The 20,782-nt window shown below is 32.5% G+C and overlaps 1 protein-coding gene across 3 annotated transcripts in view; it reads left to right on the forward strand.

The window, feature by feature from the left end:
* Window positions 1-20,782, forward strand: part of LOC114341322 (hemicentin-2) — a 162,116-nt gene that overhangs the window by 75,695 nt on the left and 65,639 nt on the right. For all 3 annotated transcript variants that reach the window (XM_028292114.2, XM_050662110.1, XM_050662109.1), the window contains 2 exons: window positions 4,442-4,705; window positions 19,826-20,086. In XM_028292114.2, coding sequence (XP_028147915.2) covers window positions 4,442-4,705; window positions 19,826-20,086 — 525 coding nt within the window. The remainder of the gene's footprint in view (window positions 1-4,441; window positions 4,706-19,825; window positions 20,087-20,782) is intronic.

The raw sequence follows: 20,782 nt of genomic DNA on the forward strand, positions 1-20,782 counted from the left end.
GAATGGAAGAGGAACAGAGAACTTTGACCATCATTAATGGGAGAAGTGCTAATAAATGATAAGTACGTTGTTGTAAGTTGTTGCATCAGCTGATTATGAAGGGTGAAATCGAAGAAAAAGGGTCCTGGTAGACGACAAATACCCTGGTCGAAAAATATTCGTGCCTGGACCGGGTTAACCCGGGAGTAGTCGCCCTCACTTCTGTAACGTGAACAGTCGCGTGTTAGATTTCATCTCACAATACGAATTTACAACAAATTTTTATTTTATAGTATTTTTATTTACTTGCTATGTTAGAAATATTATTTCTAACAATTATTAAAGCTAATTGGCTCTCCCCGAAGCCATAAATTCCACAAAAAAATACCTACGCATTCCTACGTATTATTACATACACCCTTCCTCGAGGCACTTACGAAATTTTTTCAAAATTGCAAAATTTTTCATCGTTATCGCGAAAAAGGATAAAATGTGAGATTCTATCTAACGGCGCGGCTACTCGCGGGTTAAACACACAGACGCTTTTAAGAAAAGCAGAAGATAGAGATTCATTATTTATATTAACACTACGAACACTAATACTGTTGATTTCAACAAAATCGCATAAAAGAGATTAAGAGCGTAGGCGCAAAATTTCGGACCAATGCTTTTTAAATGCATTCCTTTTTTTTCGAATCGTGAGAAAACTAATAAATATTTAAAAAAAAATTGAAACGCAGAATGAAAGATCACATTATTTCCGAGGGCCAAAAGTCCCTTAGAATAAACAAAATGTTTCTTTGGAATGATATATTTGAAGTTAAAAAATCACAGTAATTTTTTTTTCTTTTTTGTTTACCCCTGCGACTTACTAAAATAAGCATTGTAGAAGTTCTCAGGGACTTTCGGCCATCGGCAGTATAATTTTCTCAGGATTCGAAAAAAATTAATCCATTGCGCCTATCCTCTTAAAAAAAAAGCTTGCGGGATTTTTCAACGGGACGGATAAAATAAGCAAAAGGGCCGGATCCGGCCCGCGGGCCGCCTTTTGCCCACCCCTGGTATAGGAGGTGCAGTAATTGCATGGTTAGAAAATTATTTAGAATATCGCAAACAGAAAGTACGTTTTAAAACCAATTATCATCTGAAATGGATAGTAATACAGGCATTCCTCAAGGCAGTGTACTAGGCCCTCTTTTATTTATTCTGTACATTAACGATATCGATATTTTTGTAAATTGTGAGTTTATTAACCTTTTTGCCGATGATACCCTAATCTGTTGTAGTGATGAAAATTTTGATATAGCCATTCAAAAAATTAATACTATTTTAGATATGGTTAACAAATACTTGATAATTAATAAATTTAAGTTGAATGTTAAAAAACAAAGGCAATGGTTTTCACTACTAAATATAAATATAGCTTGCTCGATTCTGAGAACATAAATTTAAATATTAATAATGAAAAAATTGAAGTGGTTACAACAGCTAAATATTTGGGATTCCAACTTGACAATATTCTGAATTTTGACAGTCATTTCGAGTATGTTCATAAAAAAATATCAAAGAAACTATACTTTCTGAGCAGAATATCTCAAAATTTGTCAATGGAGTCAAAAATTACAGTATATAACACAATTATTCAACCTCATTTTGACTATTGCTCATCAATCTTATATTTATTTAATCTTAATAAACTTAACATGCTACAAAAATTACAAAACCGTGGAATGAGAATAATTCTTAAAACAAATCGTCGTATCCCAATTAAGACGATGTTAAATGTTTCAAACTGGTTCTCTGTTGAAAATAGATTGTTTTATTTCACCATGATTTTGGTCTTCAAAATAGTAAATGGCTTATCACCTGAATATTTTCAAGAATTCATTTCTTTTAACAAAAATATTCATTCTTATAATACCGGAGGTTTAGATGACATATATATATATATATATATATATATATATATATATATATATATATATATATATATATATGTATATATATATACCTACAACTATGTAATGTATAAAAGTACGATGAATTCGCTCTTTTTTAAAAGCTTCCTTAAGTTTAATCAGTTACCTGCAGCTCTAAAAAAATGTGCTAGACTCAATAATTTCAAAATATTGCTTAAACAACATATCAAAAATTTATAGTGTACTTTCTTTTTTTTTGTATTGTATGTATATTAGGTTTTTTCTATTTAAATAAAGATCTATCTATCTAGAAATGTGAAAGAGGAAAAGAAATAATATTAGAAAATTACACGATGTATTACTCCGGGGTAAGCAAAGAACTTCGAGCGAAAGAAGGAGTAGGCATAGTAGTCACAGATACAATAGAAAAAAGAATATCAGATTTCAAACCTAGATCCTTGAGAATAATGTATATAAAAATAGAAATGAAAGAGGAATGATACATAGTGCAAATATATGCACCAACAGAAGGAACGGAAGAAGAAAGAATGGAAGATTTCTACAATGAACTACAGAATAATCCAGATGAGATAAGAGAAAAATGTGAAAGAATAGTATTAATGGGAGATTGGAACGTAAGGATAGGGAAAGATGAAAACAAAGGACTTGGGTGAATGGGAAGACATGGTGAAGAGATACTAAACAGGAATGGAATTAAAGTGATTAGATTCTGCCAGACAAACGACCTATTAATAGGAAACTCGTTTACACAGCAAGTACTACAAGATAAATATACATGTGTACCAAAAGGCAGAGATTCAAAAATCATAATAGATTACGTAGTCTACACGCAAGAAATGAAACAAAATATAAAACAAGTCTGGACAGAACAGAGAGCAGAGATCGTAACTCATCACCGACTGCTAATGGCAGAGACGACATGGCGAAAACCGGTACAACAAGAACACATAGAATACAGCAGAATAGCAATAAGAAAGCTAAAAGATGAACAAAAAAAGGAGATATTAAGAAGAAACTGATAAGGAATTTAAAATGGAGGACAGAAAGAAAATAGAAATGGATATGGAGGAAAAATGAGAAAAATTTAAAGAAGTAATAATGAAGAAGGCGGAAGAGATATGCGGCAATCTAACAGTGGGAAAATTAAACCAAAAGACGGAATGGTGGAATGCAGATATACAGGAAGAAGTTAGGAAAAAGAAAAGGGCATGGAAAAAATACAATAGTACAAGAGAGGAACAAGATAAAAAGAACACCGAAAACACAGAAACATAGTGAAAGGGTAAGAAATGGAAAAAAGGGAATTGGAAGAAGTTCGGTGAATCACTAAACCAAAATTACAGATACAACAACAGATGCTTTTGGAATTAAGTAAGGAGTCTAAGAGGAAAGAAAAGAAAAGAACTCAGAGGAGTAAAGGACAAACACAACAATGTGTTGACAGAAATGGGTAATGGGGAAATGGGTAAAAGATGGATAGGTGATACCAAAGTCCGACCCTCTCATATGGCATAAGGACAACGAGAAGAAGAAGAAGAAGATAATTACTTTATCATTAACTGATAAAGTCTTTTGAACTGGCAAAAACCACGTGTTTCAGTCGAGCAAGGAACCATGTTGCTCTTTTAGTATTAAAATTGAACGGCCGTGGAGTAACGGCATATTCGCTGGCCTCATACGCCAGTGCACGTGGGTTCAAGCCCTGCCAAAGACAAACCATTTTCATTTCCAATAATGACACGAGCCGTCTCACCGTGCCTCGGAGAGCTCGTAAAGCCGTCGGTCCCCCTGGGGTAGTATACATCGGTACTAGTTACTTGAAACAGGGTTAAAGATGTAAATGGCGCCGGAACTGTCCGAAAGGATCTTCCCGGCAAAACTGCCATACGATATTGTTATATTAGTATTAAAATTGAATAATTTTTATGGATCAAAGGTCACATTATTTACTACAAATGTAATATGTAAACCATATATTTTGATGTTACCACTAACATTAGTGTGTTAGTTTCATGTACTTAACGGAATGCACTGAGCACTAAAACGTTATGCTTTAATCCATTTGGACGACACCTTTTAAAATGTTTAAATCAAAATTGTTATTTCAATATACAAATTGAAGTTTTTACTTCTCTATTAGTTTTTTAACTATAGTATACAGCTAGCTACTGGGATTTTCCGATTAAGTTTATAATAATAAAACTTTATAATAAAACATAATAGCTGCATCTGCTTATATGGATGTGAAAACCGTGTCATAATGCAAAGAAATAACAAAAGTGAAAAACTTGAAATGAAGACTTGAAGATGAATATAGAACAAAAGGGAAAAGTACACAAACAGATTCAAGGAAAATTGGCTAGTTAATCCAAATCCTGGAATAAATGAATATGAAAAGGAACATAATGTTATCAAAGTACACTTTGTTAAATCTGCAGCATATTTAAAATTAATTTAATTACATCATGAATCTATACGTTCTTGATAATTAAATTGTGTTAATTCTGACTTCTTTGTTATAGTCCCTCCAAGGATCAGCTTGACTTCTTATAGACTAGAAGCTCATCCAGGCGAGTATCATTTTATCAACTGCAATGCCACTGGCGATCAACCCATCGAAATCTCCTGGTCGTCTTTAGGACGTGACATGCCCAATTCAGTTTTCACTAAAGACGGATACGTTAGCTTCAACAGTACCCAATTGCAAGACGCCGGTAGATATTTGTGCGTAGCTAAGAATGAAGCTGGAAAGGCAGGTGCTGTAGCTGACGTCATCATAGAACCTGGTACTGTATTCTTGATAAATAGAATTATTTTATGTGGATTGAGTACTTTTCATCGTTGTGAAACTATTTTTTGTGGCATTTATATATATTATCTATTTTACTTAAGGGGAATATATCATAGTGTTCAATTAAAATTTTGGTTTATATCAATTAAATAAAATGCTTTTGTCACGAATCCAAATTTTAAATTGCAAAAAATCATTTATGTTCTCTATTCTCCAACATATGTCCAACCAGAGCTATTGAAGGAATAATTTGTTTATTGTTGGTAATTGTTTGTTTTTTTCGGCTGTATTTTCGTTTTGCAACGAAATTGAAAATGGTTATTCATTTTTTATTTTTTATTTTTTATTTTTTTGTTTGTTTTTTTATTAATTGTCTCGTTTAATAATGTGCTATTCGTACAATAACAATAAGACCAATAATGACGTACACAGCGGAAACAAGAGCAGATACGGCGAAATAAATGTGTTGAAAAATAACAAACCAAACTCTAAAAGACAAAGTAAGAAGTGAGGAAATACGAGCAACATGTAGTATAGAGGAAATAAACGTGAGGACCAAAAGAAGAAAAATAGAATGGAATCAACATATAGAGAGAATGACTGAAAATAGAATAGTACGAATATCAAGAGAGAAATCGCCAAATGGAAGAGCATTGGGACAACCGAGGAAAAGATGGCCAGACAACGTCAATTGAGGCTAAAAACCGAAGTAAAACAGGCATGAGCCTATTTATAAAATAGGAAGAAGAAAAAGAAGAAGAAGATTTTATAATAAAATACAATGGCAATAGAATATAGAAAAAAATGAAAAAGTACATAAACAGATTGGAGGAGAGTCGACTAATTAATTGAAGACTTGGAAAACCTACAAAAAATTTAAAAACTGGCGCAGTAAAAAATAAAATTTTGTGGAAATCGCTCTCCTGTAAATTAAGCAAAAGTGAGTTACAATGGTTTTTCATATCAGCAGGTGTCGAAGTTATGTATTTTGTAACACTAATTTATTAGGATAATAAAATTCAAATATGAAAAAAAAATATTAGTTTGTTTTTATACCTAAGAGACTGACAATTTCAAATTTTAAGACACATGTTTCGCAAAACTTCTATAACACTGCTCCGGTTTCAGCTTTATAGAGAAGAGGCGGGGCAAGTATACGATACTAGTCTAAGTGACTGAAGATTTTAGCTTTATAGACTAAAACGTTCTAAATTTCTCTATAAAGCTCTTTTTGTCAGCTTTATAGAGAAGAGGGCGGAGACATTGAATTTCATTAGTCTAAGGGCTCTATTAGTCTAGGTAACTGGTGGCGCAACTAGTGGCGCAACTAGTGGGCCCACCAAATTGTGAGCACGGGCAACTGGTGGCCGAGAATAGCCACCAGCAAAAATAATAAAATGAATTGGAATTGGAAAAATAATCAAATGCAATTGGAAACTTGTTTGTTATCAATTTTACGAAAAAAGTTATTCCTCATAAAATGCTCTTAGTAGTATAAAATATAAGATGCAACCATCAGATTCAAATTTTGTGAATTTTATACGAGGTATGTCAAAAAGATGAATTTCGCTCAAGAGTAAAGTATCCTTATATTAAACAATATCGAAAAATGTTTTATAAAAAGTTGTTCGGAATTAAAAGCTATCTTTGAATATGAAATTACATTCTTCTAATTAAAATATTGTGAACTGTAAAGGTACTTTACTCTTGGACGAAATTCATATTTTTTAACATACCTCGTATAGAATTGATAAAAGTTTATATATTATGATTGCACCTTAGATTTTAGACCATATAAAGCTTTTTGTAAAAAATAACTTTTTTCGTAAAATTAATAATAAAATACTTAGAGATATTTGCAATAAAATGATGTTGGGTATCCGTAATTTAAAAAAAATGCATTTTTTTTTCAATTATAATGATGTAATAAAATTAATGCGTCCCAAAACATAGTTTTTTTAATTCTTAACAACTTTTCATAATAACAATTTTCGATGTTGTGAAATCTAAAGTTACTTTACATACAATTTTTTTGACATACCTCGTATAACATAGACTATGCAGAGCATTTTATAAAGAATTTTTTTTTTCGTAAAATTGATAATAAAAAAGTTTCCCATATGGTTCCAAGTTACGCAGACATACTGTACCTATATATAAAAGCTCAATTTTTTTAAAATTTTCCAATTAACGTCACATTCGGATTCAGCATAATCAAAAACAAAATAGAAACATTTTTATTCAAGGTAAAGTGATGAATTCACCGATATTTGTAAAATATAAAAAGAGCTTTTATTGTTTAAACAGTGAATAAACAATTAACGGCTAAATCTGCGAGAAGAAATTTTTAATATAGCATATTTATAAATCAACAAAAAAAGTTTTAGAAAAATATACGCTTGTTAATAGAAAATATAGAAGTTAATAGAAAAGAAATACGAAGCACTCGATTACAACACAAATGAACTAGTGGTGGCCGACACCAGTTGCTCAGTCTAATAGGGTCCATATAACATAATGCCCCGGCTTGGTGGCGCCACCAGACCCGGTTACCGGACTGGTGGACTGGTTCGGCCACCAGATCGACAAGAATTTCTGGTGGCGCAACCAGTTGCCGTAGTCTAATAGGTCTCATTTACTTAAATGCCCCGTGACGTCATGAGTCACTGGTGGAGCAACTTGGTGGCGTCACCAGTTGCCTAATATAATAGCGGCCTAAGAAGCGCTTCTTAGCTAAGTGGCTGGTTTCTTAGCTAAAAAGCCGATTATCTAAGAAACTACGACACATACATAAAACTCTTTCTGTATGCAACCGAATGGAAAACTATATTTTCATTAAATAATTTTTTAATGAAATTTACGTGTCTCAGCTGCCATGGCCATTGAAACAATATTTGGTACTAAAATAATTAATTAAAATGTGGACTTATAACTAATACATTTAAAAAAGTTATTATTATTATTAAATTATATTTAGGGGCCCGAAAATTGTGTACGTAGTGCCTCGGGCCTGCATTTAAGTAAAATAGGCTCTGCTTAAGCTTAAATATAAATGTAAATCCTTATGCTGGGGCCACACTAGCACCTAATGCTGTTAATTATCGCATTATTTGACATATTTCCAATGCAAATAATGCGATAATTGACGGTATTTGGATTGAGGTTCTGCTAAAGGTATATTATAGACGCTAGTGTGGCCCCACCATTAAGGTATAAGCTGAGCTGGTCTAAGTTGGAACTTAAGATTTGTTGATGCAACCAGGAACCAAGCATAAAAAGAGCTTTATATTATTTTTTATAAAAGTTTCTAGCATCAAAACTAAGCGAGTTCTGCTCTAAATAAAGTTAGCCCCTTTTTCTTGGTAACAAATAATCGTGAAAATCTCCCCCTATTTAGCAAAATAAATAAATCATTAGCGCTTTACCGTTTACTTCATATACATTTGTATTGTTTATGTTATCTGTAAGTTTGGCCGGTTCAAAGTTCTTATTTAAAAAACATGGTTTCATGTTTAAGAAATGTATGTTTTGCTTTTATAAATATTTTGGTATTATTTTCTTTTTCGCTAAGACAAAAACTGGTTAACATATGGCGGTTCAAAATTTGCATACACTCGTTATTAGTGACTAGTTCAAGAAATTTCAACTAGAACCCATTCAAAAATAAGCACTTTGAACCGGTGAAACTTACAGGTCATATATATAAAAAGTTAAGTTATTTGCATAGCGGCAATGATTAGTTTCATTTAGGGTGCTAAATATTTGGAGATTTTCACGTTTTTTCACAAAAAACGGGTGAACTTTATTTTGAGCGCAACTTGATTAGTTTTGGCACTAGAAACTTTTATAAAAAAATAAAAATAAATCTTTTTTAAACAGTTTAAAAAAGTTTTAATGAGTTTTCCACGAAAAGTGCTTTATTTTTTGGCTATTTCACGTTGAAATATTCGATTTGGAATTTGACGAATAATAACAATTTTTCATGAGCTACAACTTTGCTTTTACTGGGTCGATCGACATTTTTTAAAACGTTTTTATGTATATACTTGGCTTGGTCGGTGTCACGGACTCCGCAAATTTGTAATCCATTTTAAAAATAGTTCTAGGCTACGTAGGTACCTGAAATTTTCAGAATAGCTTTGAACTAGCTAACAATGCAATATTTAACTGCTATTATGCAGGGTGATTGATTAGTAGGGTAAAGCTCCGTAGATCCGTTATAGTAATGGATAGCGATAAAAGGTAATAACAAAAATTGTAGCCAACTTTGAGCTTCACATTACAAAATTAGTTAGAATTTTACAGGGTGCTCGATAACATAGTGGCAGATCAAACTTTTGTATTTTTAAATGGGACACCATATATTTGTTGTCTGTTATACAGAGTATTTACAAAGTTATAACAAATTTTATATAAAAATCGTAACAAGTTCAACTCTCTGTATAAATAAAAATAAGCACAACGGCAATGGTTTATTGATGCCATATTTTTTACTTATTGTCAAAATTTTCATAAATAATTGATATTCCTGATTTTCTTTATATTGAATACAGGATGAGTCAAAACGCAAGTAAATTACTTTCTCAGTAATTTTAAATGGAACTGTACGGTATTTTATATCACTATCGAAAAGTACTAATACCTTACTTTAATTTATATATATATATATATATATATATATATATATATATATATATATATAATATTCCCTACGTCTAAATTTATTAGTTTTTGAGATATTTTCATTTTTCAGAGCAAATTATTAATCACGGGTCTAAATCTTTCCAAATTTTAGGTAAGCCATGACTGAATTGTCTAAAACTGATAATTTACGATTACTGATTATCAATCTGTAATCAAAGTTGGCTAAAATTTTTGTTATTACCTTTTATTGCTATATATTACTATAACGGATCTACGGAGCTTTTCCCCACTAATCAATCATCCTGAATGGATAAATCGATTTTTTTATTTCAAACTATTTTAAAAATATGGCTAATGCAATGATATGGGCCATTCCACGAACATACGCCTGTTTTGGATTATTTCGACAACGAATATTTTACTGTGCAACATAAGAAGTACGAAAGTAAATGGCGCTAATAATTATTCCAATAAACAACAATGTAATTTGCAATTTACTGTCGTTCTTCTTATTTTGCACAGTAAAATATTCGTTGTCGAAGTAATCCAAAACAGGCGTATGTTCGTGAAATAGGGTATATTTTAAAGTACATTAATAAATCGATATCTACAAATTGGTGGTGGGTCAGTGGCATTACACTGCAGACCGAGAGTTCCCTAGATCGAACACGGCGGTTGCGTATCTTTCTTTAATTTTTTTAAAAAAATAATTAAAAGTTGATATACTTAAAATTCGTATTTTATAAGTTAATTATTATATATAAATATTATATATACCATTTTAAACAACGTTGGTATTATAAAAAGTACTTTTTTATACTAGTGTAATTTTTGGAATTATAATTTTAACAGTTAATACACCTACCAAAAATTCATATTTTATTCTTTCGAAACATATTGTGTCCTATATATAACAAAACCGTGTTATTATAAAAAGTACTTTTTTATTATAGTGTAATTTTTGGAATTTTAAGCATTTTATATCGTCAAATTATTTTATATTCTCTCCTATAAATAATAAAAACGTTTTATTATAAAAAAGTTCTTTTTTATAAAAGTGTAATTATTATAAGCTACATTTTTGCAAGGAATATTTTATTCGATTAAATACTTAGGTACTTTTTGAGTTATTTGCGAAAAACCGCCTAAAACATGTTTTTTTTTAAGAATAAAAATTTTTATTCGCAAATACATTAGTCTAAGAGCTGGAAGCGGATTTTGTGCGTGGTAAGTAATATGGAAAAACTATACGGGGATATGTTAAATTAGTTGTGTATATGACTTTCACCAACGGCCGGAAACCAAAGTGGGGGCCGAGGGTGGTTATAAGAGGTCAAAGTCGCGGTTTTTATTATTTTTTTATGACGCTCATGATCGAGATAGTGCAACAAAATTTGGGAATAAGTAGGTCATGACGTACCTAAGTAAAATCTCTAGCGGTAAAGGGGTGGGGTAAGGGTAAATATAAAAAATATAAGGGGTTTCTTGCGACGTTCGTGATTGAGATAGTGCACCAAAATTTGGGTATAAGTAGACCATGACATAGATAAGTTAAATCCCCAGAGCCGGAAACCAGAGTGGGAGAGGAAGGTAGTTATAAGGGGTCAAAATCCCGTTTTTTATTATTTTTTTGTGACGCTCATGATTAATATAGTGCACCAAAATTTGGGAAGAAGTAGTTTATGACGTAACTAAGTAAAATCTCCAGAAGTGGAACGCTGCGTGGCCGACAAAGGGGTGGGGCAGGGGTGAATATAAAAAAATGTAAGGGGTTTTTTGCGACGTTCGTGATTGAGATAGTGCACCAAAATTTGGGAATAAGTAGACCCTGACATAACTAAGTAATATCCCCAGAGGCGGAAACCAGAGTGGCGGACGAGGGTAGTTATAAGGGGTAAAAGTCGCGGTTTTTATAATTTTTTTTTGTGGCGCTCATGATGGAGATAGTGCACCAAAATTTGGGAGTAAGTTGGTCATGACGTAACTAAGTAAAATCTCCAGGGGCGGAACGCTGCGTGTGGACAAATGTTGTGCCGGGTCACAAAAAAAATAATACACACTGCGACTTTGACCCCTTAAAACTACCCTTATCCCCAATTCTGGTATTTTACTTAGCTAAGTCATGGACTACTTATTCCCAAATTTGGTGCACTATCTCAATCTAGAACGTCGCAAAAAACCCCTTATATTTTTTATATTCACACCTAACCCCACCCTTTTATCGGCCACGCAGCGTTCCACCCCTGAAGATTGTACTTAGTTACCTCATGACCTACTTATTCCCAAATTTTGGTACACTATCTCGATCATGAGCGTCACAAAAAAATTAAATACGGCGACTTTTACCCCTTATAACTACCCTCGTCCCCCACCTCGGGTTTTCGGCTTTTCGGAGGATTTTCCTTAGTTATGTCATGGTCTACTTATTCCCAAATTTTGGTGTACTCTCTCAACCACGAATGTCGCCAAAAACCCCTTATATTTTTTGTATTTACCCCTGCCCCACCCCTTTGTCGGCAACGCAGCGTGCCACCCCTGGAGATTTTTAGCTATATGATTTTAAGTGATTTTAAGTAAAATAGGCTCTGCTTAAGCTTAAATATAAATGTAAATACTTATGCTGGGGCCACACTAGCACCTAATGCTGTTAATTATCGCATTATTTGACATATTTCCAATGCAAATAATGCGATAATTGACGGTATTTGGATTGAGGTTCTGCTAAAGGTATATTATAGACGCTAGTGTGGCCCCACCATTAAGGTATAAGCTGAGCTGGTCTAAGTTGGAACTTAAGATTTGTTGATGCAACCAGGAACCAAGCATAAAAAGAGCTTTATATTATTTTTTATAAAAGTTTCTAGCATCAAAACTAAGCGAGTTCTGCTCTAAATAAAGTTAGCCCCTTTTTCTTGGTAACAAATAATCGTGAAAATCTCCCCCTATTTAGCAAAATAAATAAATCATTAGCGCTTTACCGTTTACTTCATATACATTTGTATTGTTTATGTTATCTGTAAGTTTGGCCGGTTCAAAGTTCTTATTTAAAAAACATGGTTTCATGTTTAAGAAATGTATGTTTTGCTCTTATAAATATTTTGGTATTATTTTCTTTTTCGCTAAGACAAAAACTGGTTAACATATGGCGGTTCAAAATTTGCATACACTCGTTATTAGTGACTAGTTCAAGAAATTTCAACTAGAACCCATTCAAAAATAAGCACTTTGAACCGGTGAAACTTACAGGTTGTGGTATTATAATATCACCCTGTACAAAAGATGTGTTATTCAAAGAAAAACATATATCATTCATCGTTCGCCCTTGACCAAGGCCGAGCGTGAGGTTGCGGGAGTTCATCATGTATATAAGTGAACGCCCGATGATACGGATCATCTTTATCGTTATAATTATTTATAGTAATTAGTAATTGAGCAATGTGACGGTAGGTCGTTACTGTGATATGTAAACCCATTGTTATGGTTAATTGTAGACGGAGTTAAAAGTAAATAATATAATGTATTTGAACTAAGAGAGTTTTAATTAATTACGACCTAGAAGGCAGTAACAACACACCTATTTAATACATGGCTGATCCTGCAGACTAGAGGAGGTCTTCTGAAAGGAGCAGAGATGGTGGCGCCAGCGTGGAAATACCGACGACGAAAATGGGAGTTAAACCATTACCCAGGAAGACGATCAACCCAGTGAGCGACAGTGTAAAGAAAAAGTGGAAATAAAATGTAAGTAAGAATGTCTATCTTTATTAAAAATGCTTCCCTCGTTTTTATATTATTATTGAACATTAAATATTTATCTTTTCTGATTTTTGAATAATTTATGAAGTATCGATTTTTTTTTAAGAATATCTATGAATTTTGAAACATGAAGTGATTTTTGAGAATATTTTTATCAAAGTTTATTATATATGCTATTACTGAATTTTTATTGAATTTTGAATCTTTATTGAATTTATTTGAAAAATCTCTATCCGATTTCGATTTTTAGTACGGTTATTTTTGAATATTTTATGGAATCTCGAATTTTTTTTCAAAAATTTCTATCGAATTTTGAGATATGAACTGATTTTGAATATTTTTATCTAACTTTTGCATATGCTATTTTTGAATTTTTATTGAATTTTATTAGCAGTTGTTTTTGTTATTGATCTTTTAGATACATTTTTATCGATTTTGTGTTACATTTTGTATGATATGAACCTGAATTAATATTTTTTGAGTGATAAATGATATTTTTTTTAATGAATAATGATTAGTGATGACATACGTTGATATAAGAGCTTAAGATAAACATTGCTATAAGCAAGAGATATATTTTTAACGAACCGACCTGATGAGTCGAGATAAGGAATTTGGAGAAGAACTATATAGATTAGAAGAAGAACTAACAATATTATAAGCTAAATATTATGAGGCAACTTGTGACAATAAGAAACCCACTGCTCTTGTCAAATTAGGAAGGTACTAATGATTTATAGAAGCTTGAAAGCTTATTAGAGACCCACTCTGTGTTTTGAGAGTACCTATTTTATTCATGATTATTCGTGAATAAACAACGGCCTCAAAGCAAGGGATTGAGGTTGTGATATTTTTAGAAGAATTTGAACCGCATAAAATACCTATTTCGTGTTTTGAGTTAACTATACCACCTCTATGGTGCGTACAGATGAGGGCGAAAATTCGGGTTAATATTGGCGGAGAACTAAGACATCCGAGTGAAACCTCTTTTATTAAGGTAAAACGAAGGTATCGGAGCTAGTATATGAAGTGATGATTATGATGTTATATGAAATGATATATGAGATAAATGATATATGATTGTTATATGAAATATGTATATGAAGATGAATTATGTACACTGTAGAAGTGCTATTATACGAAGAAAAATGAATTATATAGTTGTAGTACCAGACAAGAAGAAAAGAAAGGAAAAAAGAGAATTTTATTAAAAAATGTGGGAAAAATGAAAGAAGAGACATAAAATTTGTAAGAAATGTCAAAATAAACAAGCAGAATTAAGAATAATATACTAATCAAATAAGTAGCTAATCATTGAATTGTGTTTAAGAATTAAAGTTGTAAATTTTTTTCTCTAAAGTAACGTAAATTAAATAACTTATAAATTTTAAATGTATATAATGAATTCAGGTTAAATTTTCGCGGAAAATGGAAGTGTTTGAATTAAGGATAGACAATATCTTACAATAGTGTTAGTAGATAGTAAGCAAAGGGACACAAAAAGTGAAATTTTTAGACATTCAGCAACAGAGATTAAATATTTATTATAGGTACAAGAGAGTTACTAGAAGTTTTTAGAGACATATTAGAAGTTTTTAGAGAGATTACATTTTTATTATAGGTACAATATTTTAAAGCTAGTAAGGCGTATATAAATAAATCAAAATAAGACTGAAATAATAAGATGAAATAGTAAAGTAACGTTAAATTCTTTTTTATATACCATTTAATAGAAGTTTAGGTAATATTTAGCTTAGCTTAGGAAGTATTAAAGTCGAGATTTTATTACAATTAGATTAGTTACGGCTTATAGGCACTAAAAGACTATTTAAAAGTTAGGATCAATTTCATTCACTGTGGACACTGTTTTGATGAAGTGAATTAGTGAACGGGAAAAAGGACGAAAAGACACGACGTGAAAGTACGTGAACTAGTAATAGGTTATAAAATACCAGTTTAGTATAGGGAAAATATGAACTTTTGTGTAAAATAGGAAAAAGAATATACATGTTTAGGGAAAAATTTATTGATCTGAAATGTAATGTTACAGTTAGTTAGCATAGTTAGGAAATTTAATTTTTCAAAATAGTATTAGGTAACCATAAACATTTTTGTAAAAGGGAAAGAGGAGCATCACATTTTAAAAATATGTAATTTTAACAAAACGGGGAGGTGTGGTATTATAATATCACCCTGTACAAAAGATGTGTTATTCAAAGAAAAACATATATCATTCATCGTTCGCCCTTGACCAAGGCCGAGCGTGAGGTTGCGGGAGTTCATCATGTATATAAGTGAACGCCCGATGATACGGATCATCGTTATCGTTATAATTATTTATAGTAATTAGTAATTGAGCAATGTGACGGTAGGTCGTTACTGTGATATGTAAACCCATTGTTATGGTTAATTGTAGACGGAGTTAAAAGTAAATAATATAATGTATTTGAACTAAGAGAGTTTTAATTAATTACGACCTAGAAGGCAGTAACATCACACTATTTATTACAAGGTCATATATATAAAAAGTTAAGTTATTTGCATAGCGGCAATGATTAGTTTCATTTAGGGTGCTAAATATTTGGAGATTTTCACGTTTTTTCACAAAAAACGGGTGAACTTTATTTTGAACGCAACTTGATTAGTTTTGGCACTAGAAACTTTTATAAAAAAATAAAAATAAATCTTTTTTAAACACTTTAAAAAAGTTTTAATGAGTTTTCCACGAAAAGTGCTTTATTTTTTGGCTATTTCACGTTGAAATATTCGATTTGGAATTTGACGAATAATAACAATTTTTCATGAGCTACAACTTTGCTTTTACTGGGTCGATAGACATTTTTTAAAACGTTTTTATGTATATACTTGGCTTGGTCGGTGTCACGGACTCCGCAAATTTGTAATCCATTTTAAAAATAGTTCTAGGCTACGTAGGTACCTGAAATTTTCAGAATAGCTTTAAACTAGCTAACAATGCAATATTTAACTGCTATTATGCAGGGTGATTGATTAGTAGGGTAAAGCTCCGTAGATCCGTTATAGTAATGGATAGCGATAAAAGGTAATAACAAAAATTGTAGCCAACTTTGAGCTTCACATTACAAAATTAGTTAGAATTTTACAGGGTGCTCGATAACATAGTGGCAGATCAAACTTTTGTATTTTTAAATGGGACACCATATATTTGTTGTCTGTTATACAGAGTATTTACAAAGTTATAACAAATTTTATATAAAAATCGTAACAAGTTCAACTCTCTGTATAAATAAAAATAAGCACAACGGCAATGGTTTATTGATGCCATATTTTTTACTTATTGTCAAAATTTTCATAAATAATTGATATTCCTGATTTTCTTTATATTGAATACAGGATGAGTCAAAACGCAAGTAAATTATTTTCTCAGTAATTTTAAATGGAACACCCTGTATTTTATATCACTATCGAAAAGTACTAATACCTTACTTTAATTTATATATATATATATATATATATATATATATATAATATTCCCTACGTCTAAATTTATTAGTTTTTGAGATATTTTCATTTTTCAGAGCAAATTATTAATCACGGGTCTAAATCTTTCCAAATTTTAGGTAAGCCATGACTGAATTGTCTAAAACTGATAATTTACGATTACTGATTATCAATCTGTAATCAAAGTTGGCTAAAATTTTTGTTATTACCTTTTATTGCTATATATTACTATAACGGATCTACGGAGCTTTTCCCCACTAATCAATCATCCTGAATGGATAAATCGATTTTTTTATTTCAAACTATTTTAAAAATATGGCTAATGCAATGATATGGGCCATTCCACGAACATACGCCTGTTTTGGATTATTTCGACAACGAATATTTTACTGTGCAACATAAGAAGTACGAAAGTAAATGGCGCTAATAATTATTCCAATAAACAACAATGTAATTTGCAATTTACTGTCGTTCTTCTTATTTTGCACAGTAAAATATTCGTTGTCGAAGTAATCCAAAACAGGCGTATGTTCGTGAAATAGGGTATATTTTAAAGTACATTAATAAATCGATATCTACAAATTGGTGGTGGGTCAGTGGCATTACACTGCAGACCGAGAGTTCCCTAGATCGAACACGGCGGTTGCGTATCTTTCTTTAATTTTTTTAAAAAAATAATTAAAAGTTGATATACTTAAAATTCGTATTTTATAAGTTAATTATTATATATAAATATTATATATACCATTTTAAACAACGTTGGTATTATAAAAAGTACTTTTTTATACTAGTGTAATTTTTGGAATTATAATTTTAACAGTTAATACACCTACCAAAAATTCATATTTTATTCTTTCGAAACATATTGTGTCCTATATATAACAAAACCGTGTTATTATAAAAAGTACTTTTTTATTATAGTGTAATTTTTGGAATTTTAAGCATTTTATATCGTCAAATTATTTTATATTCTCTCCTATAAATAATAAAAACGTTTTATTATAAAAAAGTTCTTTTTTATAAAAGTGTAATTATTATAAGCTACATTTTTGCAAGGAATATTTTATTCGATTAAATACTTAGGTACTTTTTGAGTTATTTGCGAAAAACCGCCTAAAACATGTTTTTTTTTAAGAATAAAAATTTTTATTCGCAAATACATTAGTCTAAGAGCTGGAAGCGGATTTTGTGCGTGGTAAGTAATATGGAAAAACTATACGGGGATATGTTAAATTAGTTGTGTATATGACTTTCACCAACGGCCGGAAACCAAAGTGGGGGCCGAGGGTGGTTATAAGAGGTCAAAGTCGCGGTTTTTATTATTTTTTTATGACGCTCATGATCGAGATAGTGCAACAAAATTTGGGAATAAGTAGGTCATGACGTACCTAAGTAAAATCTCTAGCGGTAAAGGGGTGGGGTAAGGGTAAATATAAAAAATATAAGGGGTTTCTTGCGACGTTCGTGATTGAGATAGTGCACCAAAATTTGGGTATAAGTAGACCATGACATAGATAAGTTAAATCCCCAGAGCCGGAAACCAGAGTGGGAGAGGAAGGTAGTTATAAGGGGTCAAAATCCCGTTTTTTATTATTTTTTTGTGAAGCTCATGATTAATATAGTGCACCAAAATTTGGGAAGAAGTAGTTTATGACGTAACTAAGTAAAATCTCCAGAAGTGGAACGCTGCGTGGCCGACAAAGGGGTGGGGCAGGGGTGAATATAAAAAAATGTAAGGGGTTTTTTGCGACGTTCGTGATTGAGATAGTGCACCAAAATTTGGGAATAAGTAGACCCTGACATAACTAAGTAATATCCCCAGAGGCGGAAACCAGAGTGGCGGACGAGGGTAGTTATAAGGGGTAAAAGTCGCGGTTTTTATAATTTTTTTTTGTGGCGCTCATGATGGAGATAGTGCACCAAAATTTGGGAGTAAGTTGGTCATGACGTAACTAAGTAAAATCTCCAGGGGCGGAACGCTGCGTGTGGACAAATGTTGTGCCGGGTCACAAAAAAATAATACACACTGCGACTTTGACCCCTTAAAACTACCCTTATCCCCAACTCTGGTATTTTACTTAGCTAAGTCATGGACTACTTATTCCCAAATTTGGTGCACTATCTCAATCTAGAACGTCGCAAAAAACCCCTTATATTTTTTATGTTCACACCTAACCCCACCCTTTTATCGGCCACGCAGCGTTCCACCCCTGGAGATTGTACTTAGTTACCTCATGACCTACTTATTCCCAAATTTTGGTGCACTATCTCGATCATGAGCGTCACAAAAAAATTAAATACGGCGACTTTTACCCCTTATAACTACCCTCGTCCCCCACCTCGGGTTTTCGGCTTTTAGGAGGATTTTCCTTAGTTATGTCATGGTCTACTTATTCCCAAATTTTGGTGTACTCTCTCAATCACGAATGTCGCCAAAAACCCCTTATATTTTTTGTATTTACCCCTGCCCCACCCCTTTGTCGGCAACGCAGCGTGCCACCCCTGGAGATTTTACTTAGTTACGTCATGACCTACTTATTCCCAAATTTTGGTGCACTATCTCGATCATGAGCGTCACAAAATAAAAACGGCGACTTTGACCCTTATAACTACCCTCGTCCCCCAGTCTGGTTTCCGGCTCTGGGGATTTTACTTAGTAATATCATGATCTACTTATTCCCAAATTTTGGTCCATTATCTCAATCACGAACGTCGCAAAAAACACATTATATTTTTTATATTCTCCCCTACCCCCAGTCCTTTGTCGGCCACGCAGCGTTCCGCCCCTAGAGATTTTACTTAGTTACGTCATGACCTACTTATTGCCAAATTTTGGTGCACTATCTCGATCATTAGCGTCACAAAAAAATAATAAAAACCGCGACTTTGACCCCTTATAACTACCCTCGGCCCCCACTCTGGTTTCCGGCCGTTGGTGAAAGTCATGTACACAACTAATTCAACATATCCCCGTATAGTTTTTTCATATTACTTATCACGCACAAAATCCGCTTCTATCTCTCCGACTACATATTTCGAAAAGTATTGACTTGACCACTTCTGTGGTGACACTTAAAATTACACGGTATTTCACGTTTATTTACTGGGCTATAATACATATAAGTTTTTGTTACACAAGTTGCATTTAGTAAATTTTTAAAGGGGCCCCATTTCTAATTCTGCGGGGGCCTCGAAGGAGTTTGTTACGCCACTGATTATGTTTTCTTTTTTATAGTCCCTCCAAGAATCAACTTATCTTCGACTAGACTAGAACTCCGTCTAGGCGATTCTGGTTTTGTCGACTGCTACGCCAATGGCGAGCAACCCATTGACATCTCCTGGTCGGCTTGGGAACATAGCATGCCCAAATCAGTTTATATCAGAGACAGAGTCATTGGGTTCAACAATATCCAAATGGAACATGCCGGTAAATATTTGTGCGTGGCTAAGAATCGAGGTGGCAAAGCAAGTGCTGAAGTTGATGTCATCGTAAAAGGTTGGTACCTACTGTATTCTGAGCAAAAAATATTATTTTTGAAATTACGAAGTACCTAAATTCAAGCTCAAACCTTCTTCTTTTCAGCTTCTGTTACGAATAATTATTATTATTGTGTTCATGTTTTATTTTAAAACATTTTGAAGACGGGTGATCTGACTGTATTAACAATGGTAGGGAAGCCCAAGTGGAGATTTTTGCAGTTACTCGAGCGAGTCAGATTATTACATGGGAGAAACCTTGTACCCTGATAATGTATCTCTACCATGTATTGGCTCTTAATGCAGGGGAGTTCGCTAAGGGGGAGACCGAAAAAAAAATCTATCCTTAGAAAAACTCGAAATCGTCAGATTAAGATAAGGTTAGTTAAGTACATGCAAAACAGTGTATATTTCAAAAATCTGACGATTTGAGCGGGGCGTAAGGAAATGGGTGAGTCCCAAAGTTTCACAAGAAAAAAACAAATATTTCGCGAAATAAATGACAGATCGAAAAAGGAAAAAATACATAGGTACTCAATATTTTTCAAAAAGCTATCGAATGTTACCAAACACGACTTCCCACGGAGAGGGGTGGGGGTAAATTTAATATTTTAAATACGAATCCCGCGATATTTTGCGAAATGAACATCAGATCGAAAAATCACCGTGACAGAGACCGGTATGTCTATACGCAGCACGCTAGCTAAGGAGTGAC

Source organism: Diabrotica virgifera, chromosome 9 (assembly GCF_917563875.1).
Source record: "Diabrotica virgifera virgifera chromosome 9, PGI_DIABVI_V3a".
NCBI classification, from domain to species: domain Eukaryota; kingdom Metazoa; phylum Arthropoda; class Insecta; order Coleoptera; family Chrysomelidae; genus Diabrotica; species Diabrotica virgifera.